Genomic DNA, 12,663 nt, shown 5'->3' with positions numbered 1-12,663 from the left:
TGTTGCATTTTCCTCTATTCCAGTTGTGTTTTCCTCTGTTACCATTGAGACTGAGCATTTTCAAAAAGTAGCGTTTTCCTCTGTTTCAACGGAGACAGAGCGTTTTCAAAAAGTTTGGTTTTCCTCCATTTCCACAGGGCATTTTTGAAAAGTTGCGCGTTCCTCCGTTTCCAGGTGGACGGACTCGGACCGTTGTCAAAAAGCCGCATTTGCCTGCGTTTCCACTTTTCGAAAAGAGTGTTTTTCCAAAAGTGGGAGTCGTTTTTCCAAAAGTTTTCCAATGACTCCGAGCACCGTTGCCGTGCAAGCGGTCAACCGAAACGCGACGAAACTGGAGCGTTTTCGCTCGAAAGCGCTGTGCGATCACAGCCTCCGAATGTGTGTGTGTGTGTGTGTGTGTGTGTGTGTGTGTGTGTGTGTGTGTGTGTGTGTGTGTGTGTGTGTGTGTGTGTGTGTGTGTGTGTGTGTGTGTGTGTGTAGGACGTCGAAGGGTTAAAGCTGCTCTGCGCACACACACACACACACACACACACACACACACACACACACACACCCCATGGGCACGCTGCATCTGGCTGGTGTTACGACACCCTGCTACAAATACCGCCAAAATAAAAAAACAACCTGCAGGTTCCCCGAACGCTTCCTGCCTTCGAGGTTCTTCTCTCAGAAACATTTTTTAAACACCAAAAAAAAACTGCAACAAGATAAATAATCTCATCCTTTCGGGGGGGGGGAAACGGTGAATTGATAGGAAACGGCGTCGTTCGCCGGAGCACTTGGCCCTTCCACTCGGCCGGGATCTCGCCGGGAGAGCGTCGCCATGGTAACGGAGCCTAATGGTGGCCCCTCTCGCGAAAGCACTTAGACAAAGTAAGGAGTTCTAAACCCGAGGTATTATTTTGTTGTGTCCAGCCCGGCACTCTCGCACCTTATATCAAAGTTACGCGCGGCTCTAAAATAGCATCTCTGTGATGCGGTTGCTATGGAAACTCCGCCGGTTCTCAGTATGAAGTGACTTTTTTTTTTTTTTTTTTTTTTTCTTTCTTTAATGAGAGGGAAGGTTGCTGGGTGCACGCGGTTTGAGAAGAGGTCAGAGTGACTACAGAGGAGAATCTAACATATTTACATCATTTCTTCTTCTTCAAAGGAGACGCGTCTGTGCTGCGGTTGTATAATAATAATGTGTGTGTGTGTGTGTGTCCACATTAGTCACATTTGTGCATCTGTACACGTTTTCTGCGTGTAATCAAATTTGTGTAATATGTGCACTGGGTTTTGCGTGCGTGCGTGCGTGCGTGCGTGCGTGCGTGCGTGCGTGCGTGCGTGCGTGTGTGTGTGTGTGTGTGTGTGTGTGTGTGTGTGTGTGTGTGGTTTTTTTGCCCCGAGTCTGGACTCGCAGGCTGTTTGGTGTGCGCGGTGAATTATTGCATCATTAGGTTTTTGTTTTGCATTTGCACCATCAGCTACAACCAGTAATGCGACAAAGTCGGGGGGGGGGGGGGGGGGAATGAGCCCGCGAGTCTGAACGTTCACGAGTTACAATCTCGCTTTGGAAACACATCGACACGCCCTGGTAGGGAACGCACGCGAAAAACATGCGTGCAAATTTAACTTGTGTGCACATATTCTGTGATGTACTTAAACGTGTGTGTGTGTGTGTGTGTGTGTGTGTGTGTGTGTGTGTGTGTGTGTGTGTGCAGATTTTCTTGAAATACACAAATACCACAGAGAGGTGCACGCACCCAGATATCGTTACACACAAAAATCGGATTAAACACATTTCGTAACAAGTATCGTCACATACGCAAATCTTGGTTCAACACACTCAAATTTATTCACAAATATCATTGCACTGACAAATCTGGTTTAACACACACAACGTTTGGAACAATTGTCCCTACACGCATACGTTTTCCAGCAAATATCGTTACACACGCAAATCTGATTACACACACACATTTTCTAGCAAATATCGTTACAGACGCAAATCTGATTACACGCACACATTTTCTAGCAAATATCGTTACAGACGCAAATCTGATTACACGCACATATTTTCTAGCAAATATCGTTACACACGCAAATCTGATTACACACACACATTTTCTAGCAAATATCGTTACAGACGCAAATCTGATTACACGCACACATTTTCTAGTAAATATCGTTACACATGCAAATCTGGTTACACACACACACACATTTTCTAGCAAATATTGTTACACACGCGAATGTTTTTACGTGTCACATATTTTTTACCAAATATTGTTACACATGCAAATTTGATTACACACACATTTTTTAATAAATATTGTTACACACGCAAATTTGATTGCACACACACATTTTCTAGCAAATATCGTTTCACACACAAATCTGGTTTAACACACACAAATTTTCGAACCAATAGCGTTACACACACACAACTCTGGTTAAAGACAGAAATGTTCTAACAAATTTCGACACGCAGGAGTTTTAGAACAAATAACGTTACACACGCAAATCCAGTTCAACACACACAACTTTCCAAACAAATATCGTTAAACACACAAATCTAATTAAACACACATTGTGTAACAAATATCATTACACATGCAAATGTTGTTTAACGCACACAAATTTACTGACAATTATTGTTACACACACAAATCTGGTTTAACACACACACATTTTCTAACAAACGTCAGCACATACACAAATTTGGTTTAACACACAAGTTTCCTAAAAAATGTCGTTGAACACACAACTTTGGTTAAACACAGAAATTTCCGAACAAATGTCGTCACACACACACAAATCTACCAAATATCATTACACTCACAAAACTGGTTCAGCACACACATGTTTTCTAACAAATTTCATTACACACACTAATCTGGTTCACCACACAAATGACCTCACGGACACACAACACACAAGTCAGTGTGGCCACAAACTTGTTTATGAATGTAATTCAAATATCACTGTGCACACACACACACACACACACACACACACACACACACACACACACACACACACACACACACACACACACACACACACACACACACACACCTTGACTAGATCACCCCCATGCACACGCTATTTGTAGTTGAGTACACAGTTATTCCCAATATAGTATCCCTCTCCAATCATCTGCCACGTTGGAGTACTGGCGTTCCTTTCAATTAGCCCGGCGCCCTCAGCCATGAGCGGCGGCCCCGAGGTTAACGAAGACCGGAGATAACCACCCAACGCAATCATCGACACGCTACCCGCTCCGCCTGCCTCCCAGCTCGGATCTTTCGCTTTTCTTTTCTCTGTCTTTCTTTTTTTTTTTTTTAGCGCCTTGTGTTGTTTGCTGATTGGATTTCTGCTCAGTTTAGCCTAACACTGGACCTCCTTTCATTACAACCCCCCCCCCCCCCCCCCCCCCACCACCACCACCACCACCACCCCCCCACACTCACCCACCCTAAAGCCGATACTGCAAACTCTCATTTCCTCTCCTGTTGGTTCTTCCAGTCAGACACAGTTTCTCTACTTTAGAGCGACGAAAGCGGGGGGGTTCTTCTTTTTTGGATCATGGCAGGAAGGGAGGGGGGGGGGGGATTCACACATCTATGTCACTCTCATGAGCATCATGGCCCCTGCCTTCGCCTTCGCCTTCCCTGCCAGTCCGCCTGGCGACGGCGATGCCAAACGCCTTTGGGGTATTTTTGTTGCTTTACCCGCCAAGCATCTGCTCCCAATTACCAGGAGAGGACAGCTCTGATGCTGGACTTTAAAGCCGGCTAACGGGTCCGCTTCAGACAGCCGCGAAGTTTGTGCACTAATTAAACTCGGCGGAAAGGAAGCCGGCGAAGCCCGAGCCGTCAGTAATGAGGACCCCCCAGATCAGAACGGGGTCGGCGGGCCTGCCAGCGAGATTCATTATCGGGCGCATCGGCTTAATTATCGGCGAGGCGAAGCAGAGGTTCTCCCGCCAGAGCAGGTGTGACGGCTCGCGAGAGGTTGTCAGGTTGTGGAGGGGGGGGCGTTGAAGTGTGTGTGGGGGGGGGGGGGGGGGTTGTACAGATTACAGGGGCTGGGAATTCGAAGGGCCCTTCTCCAAAACTGTCCAGTAAGGACTCAAATCAAACCTCGGTGTTTCTCCCTAGTTGGTGCTATTCTCAGCTTTTTTTTTTTTTTTGGCCCGGGGCATCGATGACTCTTTTTAACAGAAAGTATCGCAAGGAGAGGGAGGGGGGTACATTTTGGACTGTGATGTTTTTTTTTTTTTTTTAAAGCATTATTACCCTTTGACTTCATAAATAAATAGAAATCTCAATTTCTGAGAGGCTCTGTCAAAAAATCTTGAATCCCGGTTCCGGTTCTGTGGAGAACCTCCAACCTCCCGGTCTGGTTCTGCAGGTTCCATGTCTTATCTCATCGATTGGCCAGTATCTGCTCCATGATTGTCATCAGCTGTGCATCATTTTCCCTGGAACCCCACTGTGTATATTTCTATATTTCTATATATAAACATCCACAGCGCTTCTTCAGAAGTTTTATTTTGACATGTTATTTATTTATTTAATTTTTTTTTTTTTTTTGAACACTGCGTGACGATGGCTCACCGTTCCTCAGAAACAAGAGGCTCATGCTTCCTACCAGACAGAACCAGTCAGCGGTCGCCCACTCGGCGGGATGACAAGCCAGTTACGGGTGTTGGATGTTGTTAACGAGCTGTGCGGCCGCGGGTGTGAAAAGGCAGGACGCCGCCGAGGCTGAGGACACAAAAGCGCCGGGGAGACGTCTCGGAAGTTTGACAAAAAAAAAAAGGTTCCGGGGTTTAATTCCTTGTTAGAACTTAAGAGTCTCGAGTTCCCACAGTCATCTTGAGAACGTTTGCGACGGAGGAAGATGGCTGGACCCGCCAAACATTTTGAGCAGGTTGAGGAAATAATCGCTGCAACTTTGGCGTCAGAACCTTCAAAACCATTCCAGCTCCTATTTGTTAAAAGTTTATAGACCTGAGGAATTCTGAAGATGTTCTGAACGCAGCTTGATGGAATTTAAAAAAGAAAATTTTGTAACCATCTTGTCCAACAAGATCCGTAGTTGGCATGCCAGGCCACTAGTGGGTGCTGTTGGTTGTTTTTGCAACAAAATTACACAAAGAGAACAATCCGCGATAAACATTAACAATGGGAGTACAACGACATTCTAGTGGACAGACGACTTTTACAGTGACTGTCAAAATAAAAGCACCAAAGTCCCAGGAGGATATGGACTGGGGGTCATGACACGACGGAGGAAACGTTGTTCTTATTGTCCTCCTACTGAGCATGTGCAGTAGAACGAGCTTTTATCGTCGTGTTGCGCGTGAACAGGAGAAGGGTTTCAAAAAAAGTAGCCTTTTCCTCCGTTTCCAGGGAGACGGAGCGTTTCAGAAAGGTTGCGTTTTCCCCCCCTCCCGTTTCCATGGAGACAGACAGTGTTTACGAAATGTTGCGTTTTCCTCCGTTTCCACGGAGATGGAGCGTTTCAGAAAGATTGTGTTCCCCCCGCTCTTCCACAGAGACGGAGTCCGAGCATTTTCAAAAAGTTGCGTTTTCCTCCATTTCCATGGAGACGTAGTGTGGGCGTTTCAGAAAAGTTGCGCCTTCCCGCCGTTTACACCAAGATAGCGGCGTAGCGTTTTCAAAAAGTTATACCTTGTGAGCTGTTTTCAAAAAGTTCTTTTCCTCCATTTCTATGGAGACGGAGTCTCAAAAAGTCCCACTTTTTTCTTTTTTTTTTTTGCCATTTTCAAAAAGTTTGCAGTGGCTCTGTTGTCGCGATTAGAAGCGTTAGAACCTAACAAAAGTATTCGGTTGTTGCCTGACGAGGTCAATTAGATCACAACTCAACCCTTCCCGCGATCCAATTCCTAAATATCTGGAGCGACGATAACAACCACCACAATAAGATTTTTTTTCCGTTTTTTAACGTAAGTACGCTATTAATTTTTTTTTTTTTTAAAAAAAGACCTAATTTGGTGATTTTCTTGGCGTTTTCTTCTATTCGGCGGCACCGATTTCCAAGACAACAAAGCCACACTAATCATATCAGCGAGTTGTGGCTTATCGATTTCCTCTCGGTATGTGCGAGTTGACAAATGCGCCCCCGCCGCTTCGCCCGCTCCCTCGCTTTAAAGTCCGCGGTCCGCGGCATTCAATAGAGAATCGATCACGCAGAAAGGATGCTGCGGTGATTAATTGACTTCTTCACTGATCTCGCCGGTTCCTCTGTGTGTGTGTGTGTGTGTGTGTGTGTGTGTGTGTGTGTGTGTGTGTGTGTGTGTGTGTGTGTGTGTGTGTGTGTGTGTGTGTGTGTGTGTGTGTGTGTGTGTGTGTGTGTGTGTGTGTGTGTGTGTGTGTGTGTGCGGCGGAGTGATGGATTCAGTCGCCCCCTTTCATCTGTGTCTATTTGTGTGTGGCCAGGCGGGAGCCGTGAAGGACTACATTAAGATGATGCTGGAGGCGGAGCAGCTGAAGTTCCTGGTGTTCGCCCACCACCTCACCATGCTGCAGGCCTGCACCGAGGCCGCCGTGGAGGCTAAGGTAACCCCTAATGGGGGGGGGGGACCGGGAACTGGCCCGGCCCCTCCGTCAACACAATACCTCGCTGATTACAGGCGCACTTTAATAGCAACATAATGGCGGCGCATGGAAGCGGACGTGATTGTGGATCTCTGCTTCACGTCTTCCGTTGAACAATGCAAATGTTCTCGGACATTTTGAATTGATATAATAGATGGAAAAAGCAGCTTTTCGAAAACGGGACACGAGGTAGAATTTTTTTTTTTTAGGGGTGTGGGGGGGGGGGGGGGGGGGGGGGCAATGCTCTGCACGGAAACAGGGAGAATATGCAACTTTTTGAAAACGCTCCGTGTTCGTGAAAATAGGGAAAATCTTGTTTGGGAAAATGTTTGCGATTCGTCGCCATGGAAACGGGGCGGGGGGAAAAGCTGTTACTCCTTATCCGTGGAAGCAGAAAAATGCGACTTTTTGATCATGCTTATGTAGAAACAAGCAAAAAATACTTATCGAAAGCGCTTTGATTCCATCTCCATAGAAACGAGGGAAAAACGCAACTTTTTGAAAATGTTTCTACTTCGTCTTTATGGAATTCAGAAAAACACAACTATTTGAAATGCTCCATCTCCATAGAAGTGAGGGAAAATTCAACTTTTAGAAAATGCTACTACTCCGGCTCCAAGGAGATGGGAGAAAATGCAGCTTATTGAAAACTTTCCAACTCTGTCTCCGTGGATACTGGGAAAAAACAACTTTTTGAAAACGCTCCATCTCAGTCTCTGTGGAAACGGTGCAAAATGCAACTTTTTGAAAATGATCCGGCCCCGTCAATTTTTGGAATATCATTCGGCTCTGTGAAACCGGGGAAAACACAATTTTTTGAAAATGGTTTGACTCCGACTCCATGGAAAAATGCAATTTTGTGGAAATGTTATTACTCAGTCTCTGTGGGAATTAGGAAAACACCTTTTTGAAATGATCCATCTTCATGGAAACAAGGGAAAGCGCAACTTTTTGAAAACGTTCCATCCCAGTCTCTGTGGAAACGGGAAGCAATGCAACTTTTTGAAAACAATACAGCCCCGTAAATTTTTGGAATATCCTTTTCGGCATTGTGGAACCGGGGGAAACACAATTTTCTGAAACTGCTTTTTTAAAAAATCGGCTCCCAAACAAACAACAGCACCTGGCAATGCTAACAACATCATTTTCAGCGTTTCTCCCATTTCCATGGAAACGGACGTCGTTCTCAAAACGTTGACACGCAAACGCGAGACCTTTTCCGTGACGTTCAATCGCTTTTGTCGCTGCATGCTGCAGGCGTTACCGCTCGCGATTCAGTCCAATAATCCGAGCTTAATTCGGGCGTACACTTTAATACAGGTGCAACATTTAGACGAGTCACGACAACAACTTGTCGAAAGAAGAAATAAACGGAAAGCTCTTTCTTTTCTCTCCAAGAAAGTAAACTTGACTTAAAGTTTTTCCTCAAGTCATCACAAGAGAACGCCACCTCTTAGTTAGCAACCTGCGAAAGAGTTCACGTGTGTGTGTGTGTGTGTGTGTGTGTGTGTGTGTGTGTGTGTGTGTGTGTGTGTGTGTGTGTGTTGCCGGGGGTCGGCGAAGGTGTCGGCTGCATGTAACGCAGCGGTGCGACGTGCGATAACACATCCCTCCCCGAGACGCTCGCTCTCGGCTGCGTTCGCACTCGCCAATTAACAGCGACGAGCTAAAAAAAGGAAAGCGACAGGCGACGCCTGGCACGGGCGAGCGACGCCGCGCCAATTTACGACATCCTCGCCGCCACACCTGCTTTTCCAGGAAACCGGCGGATGGATGCAAACTTTGCCGGGACCGGCCGGGTTCTTTAAGTAAGCACTAATTTTGCTTGACCTTTGACTTTCGTCGGCGTGTTCGAAGCGCCGCGGCACCGGGACGGTTCCCCCCCCCCGCCGCGGCGCCCGCGGACCCGGATCGGGCGGGAGCGCCGGTCGCCACGGTGCATTAGCCGTGGGTCGCTGAATGTCAAGGTCGAGTTCGGGTTTAATGAACACGGCGGCTGCTGCTCCCTTTTGTTTGCTGTTTTTAAATGTTCCAACCCATTGTGGTATTATTAGATAACCCCCCCCCCCCCCCCCACCACCACCACCACCGCCCCACCCCCACCCACCCCCACCACATCCACATGTGTCATTGAAGTACAGAATACAGGTTAATGAAATGCTACACCCCCTTAATGTCCTCCCACAAACCGCCAGCCGCTTTTTAGAAGTGCACAATGCCGTCCCCTCCGCTCCATTCACCGCCGAGTGCAGAGTATTTACTCAAAAGGATAATAGCAGTTTTCCAAACCTTGTTTTAGACTTTCAGCCCGTTTATGTCGCGGAAAATAGTGCTGGAGGGAAAAGAATATATAAAAAAAACGTAAATTCGGATGATATTCGGCTTTAATTTTCGGGATAACTGCTACTCCCGTCTCCGTGGAAACAGAGCCAAAAAAACCCCGTGACTTTTCGAGATTGCGCCGAGTCTCTGTGGCAACGGAGGGAAAACACAACTTTTTGAAAATGCTACTACTCCTTCTCGGTGGAAACGGGGATACAAGGCAACTTTTTGAAAACAGTTTGGAGGAAATCGCTACTTTTTGAAAATGCCACTACTCCCGCTCCGTGGGAAATGGGACAAAAGCGAATTTTTCGAAACGGCGCCATGTCCGAGAAAATGGGATAGGGGTGCAACTTTTTGAGAATGCTGTGACTTCCGTCTCCGTGGAAACAGAGCAAAAACGGGAGTTTTCGAGATCGAGCCAACTCCGTCTCTGTGGAAGAGGCGGGACAACACAGCTTTTTGAAAATGCTACTACTCTATCTACAGGAAAACATAGGGAAACGCAACTTTTTGAATACGCTCCGTCTTGTTTTTACAAACATAACATAGAAAAGTTGGTCGAAAGCCTTCATTGAGGCATGTTGGGTCTGCAAAAAAGTATGTGTTCCACTTTAAATCAATTAAATCAAAGCTTAAAAGGCAATGGTCTCCGTGGATACGGTGAAAACAAAATGTTTTGGAAAATGCTGTTTCAGTGGAAATGGATGAAAAGGCAACTTTTTGAAAATTCGCCATCTTCGTGGAAATGGGGCAAAACAACTTTTTGAAAAAGTTTTGACTGCATCTCCATCGAAATGGGGTAAAATGCAGCTTTTTGAAAAGGGCTCCCAAGGTGTCACTTTATGAAAACGCGCCACCTCTGTCTCCGTGGAAACGGTTTAAAAGGCAACTTTTCTGAAACGCTGCCACTGCGCATGCATAGTCAGTAGTTCTTCTGCACATGCTCAGTAGATGGACACCAACAACAGGTTAGTTTCACCCGACTGATGACGCGTCGTTGCGATAGCGATGCTATTATAGGGCCGGGTAGAACCAACCTGGGTCGCGGCTCACGTTCCCTATTTGTGTGTGAACAAAGCGGATCGTGTGAAAAAGTTTCTCTTCTGGTGTCTCCAGGCCCGTTACATCCGAATCGACGGCAGCGTTCCCGCGTCTGAGCGGATCCAACTCGTCCACAAGTTCCAGAGTGACCCCGAAACACGAGTGGCCATCCTCAGCATCCAAGCAGCCGGTCAGGTACTTACGGGGTAGGGTGGTGGGGGGGGGGGGGGTGTACTTAGTAAGGCCACTACTGAGGCCATGAAAATGCTAGTACTACTAGAAGCCAAAATGTTCACTAGTAGTACAAGTAGGGTAGGTTTTATCTTACGAGAACTACGAGTGAAGCCAAAATGTTCACTAGTAGTACAAGTAGGGTAGGTTTTATCTTACGAGAACTACTAGCGAAGCCAAAATGTGCACTAGTAGTACTAGTAGGGTAGGTTTTATCTTACGAGTACTACTAGCGAAGCCAAAATGTTCACTAGTAGTACCAGTAGGGTAGGTTTTATCTTACGAGAACTACTAGCGAAGCCAAAATGTTCACTAGTAGTACAAGTAGGGTAGGTTTTATCTTACGAAAACTACGAGTGAAGCCAAAATGTTCACTAGTAGTACAAGTAGGGTAGGTTTTATCTTACGAGTACTACTAGCAAAGCCAAAATGTTCACTAGTAGTACCAGTAGGGTAGGTTTTATCTTACGAGAACTACGAGTGAAGCCAAAATGTTCACTAGTAGTACAAGTAGGGTAGGTTTTATCTTACGAGTACTACTAGTGAAGCCAAAATGTTCACTAGTAGGGTAGGTTTTATCTTACGAGTACTACTAGTGAGGCCAAAATGTGCACTAGTAGTACTAGTAATGTATTTTTGACCAACTAATGAGGTCAAAAATGCCTAGTACTAGTAGGGTCTGTTTAATCATTCTTGTACAACTAGCGAGTGCCAAAATGTCCTCTACTAGTACTAGTAAAACTGTTTTGACCTCAGTAGTACCACTAGTAGCACCAAAGTACCCACAAGTAGCTCTAGCAAAGCATTGCAGTACGAGTAAGAAACACTTGAGTGCCAACATTTCCACTAATAGTACTAGTATGGTATGTTTTTTTTTTTTACATTGCTAGTAGTACTAGTAAGGTTCAGAATTTGGACTAGTACTACTAGTAAGGCCAAATGTGCCAACTATCTGGTGTTTTTGACCTTACCAGTACTATTGGTGAGGTGTTTTTGATCTTACTTGTACTACTGGTTATGTGTTTTTGACCTTACTAGTACTACCAGTGAAGCTAACATGTCTATTAGTACTTCTAGTCAGAGCCAGAGCTACCCTGAGGGTATTTTTGGACCTGACTTGGAGGTGTTTTTGACCTTACTAGTACTACCAGTAAGGGCAAAAGCGTAGTACTAGTAGTACTCGTAACGACCCAAAATGTCTACTCGTGGACATTTCGAGCCTTACTAGTAGTACTAGCGGGCATTCTTACTATTACTAAAAGTACTAGTAAGGTTGTTTTTTTTTTCAAATATCATACAAGGACCACTAGTGGGCATTTTGACACTCACGAGTAGTACTAACGAGGTTAAAACACCTCACTAGTACTACTACATATAGTAGGTTCTCAGTGTGGTGTTATGTCCACTACTCTTTGTGTAAAAATCTTAAGTTTTCTTTAACGTTTTTCACAATTTTCTCGGTGGTTTTTAAATTAAATACATAAATGAAATGATTAAAAAATAAACTTTAATAAACTCTTCGTTACGATTAAAAGAAGTAGGCGCTTGACGCGGCAATTATCTGATAATATTGCGATTTTAATTTTTTTTTTTTTTTTTTTTTTTTGTTTTGTTTTGAAAAACGGGTCAAACGGGATTGGTTTTGCCGTCCTCTCCAGGGTTTGACCTTCACGGCGGCCAGCCACGTGGTCTTCGCCGAGCTCTACTGGAACCCCGGCCACATCAAGCAGGCCGAGGACCGAGCCCACCGCATCGGTCAGACGTCCTGCGTCAACGTGCACTACCTCATCGCCAAGGGCACCTTCGACACCGCCATGTGGGCCATGCTCAACAGGAAGGTGCGGCCCCCACCTCCGGATTTATGCAAAGCTGCTTAGGGAACTTAATGACGTCTTTTTTTTTTTTCTTTTTTTTTTTTTTTAAACGCGCGAGGTTTCACTTTAAGATTAGCGGTGACTTTTTAAAAAAATAAACAAACAACCTCGGCGTATGAAAACATTTTGGAGGAAGACTTTAAAGAGCAGGAATGTGGTGCAGTCGGTTTGTTTTTTGCGAGAACAGACTTTGGGGATCTGCATTAATAATCCCAGCTGTCAGGATGTGTAATTAATTTCTCTTCTAAGGCGTTTTATCCGCCCGCTGATGAAAGCCAACCCCCCCCCGCCCCCCCCCCCCCCCCCCCCCTCCCCCCGCCACCCCCTCTCTTGCGTCCTTCAGGAAAAAGTGACCGGCAGCACTCTGAACGGCAGGAAGGAGTACCTGAAGGCCGACGAGGGCGACAAGGACAAGTGGGAGTTCCTCAACTCGGCCAGCGCGTGGACGCCGAGCGAGATGGTGCTGCCGCTCGGCGACAGCAAGGCGGACGGCGTCTTCTTCACCCACGTGAGATCCGTCGAGACGTGTCGCTCGATATCGTTCTCGCGTCACTTCGTCATTATCAAACCACGGTTTTCGG

The 12,663-nt window shown here is 45.9% G+C and overlaps 1 protein-coding gene across 1 annotated transcript in view; it reads left to right on the top strand.

Moving 5' to 3' along the window:
- The window catches only part of zranb3 (zinc finger, RAN-binding domain containing 3), an 82,439-nt gene that overhangs the window by 25,275 nt on the left and 44,501 nt on the right, over positions 1-12,663 (top strand). The window contains exons 9-12 of the mRNA XM_080492748.1: positions 6,453-6,572; positions 10,053-10,172; positions 11,867-12,046; positions 12,426-12,590. Coding sequence (XP_080348874.1) covers positions 6,453-6,572; positions 10,053-10,172; positions 11,867-12,046; positions 12,426-12,590 — 585 coding nt within the window. The remainder of the gene's footprint in view (positions 1-6,452; positions 6,573-10,052; positions 10,173-11,866; positions 12,047-12,425; positions 12,591-12,663) is intronic.

This window comes from Lipophrys pholis, assembly GCF_963383615.2.
Source record: "Lipophrys pholis genome assembly, chromosome: 23".
NCBI classification, from domain to species: domain Eukaryota; kingdom Metazoa; phylum Chordata; class Actinopteri; order Blenniiformes; family Blenniidae; genus Lipophrys; species Lipophrys pholis.
The sequence above is the reverse complement of the archived record's forward strand: the minus strand, read 5'-3'. Positions and strand labels throughout refer to the sequence as shown.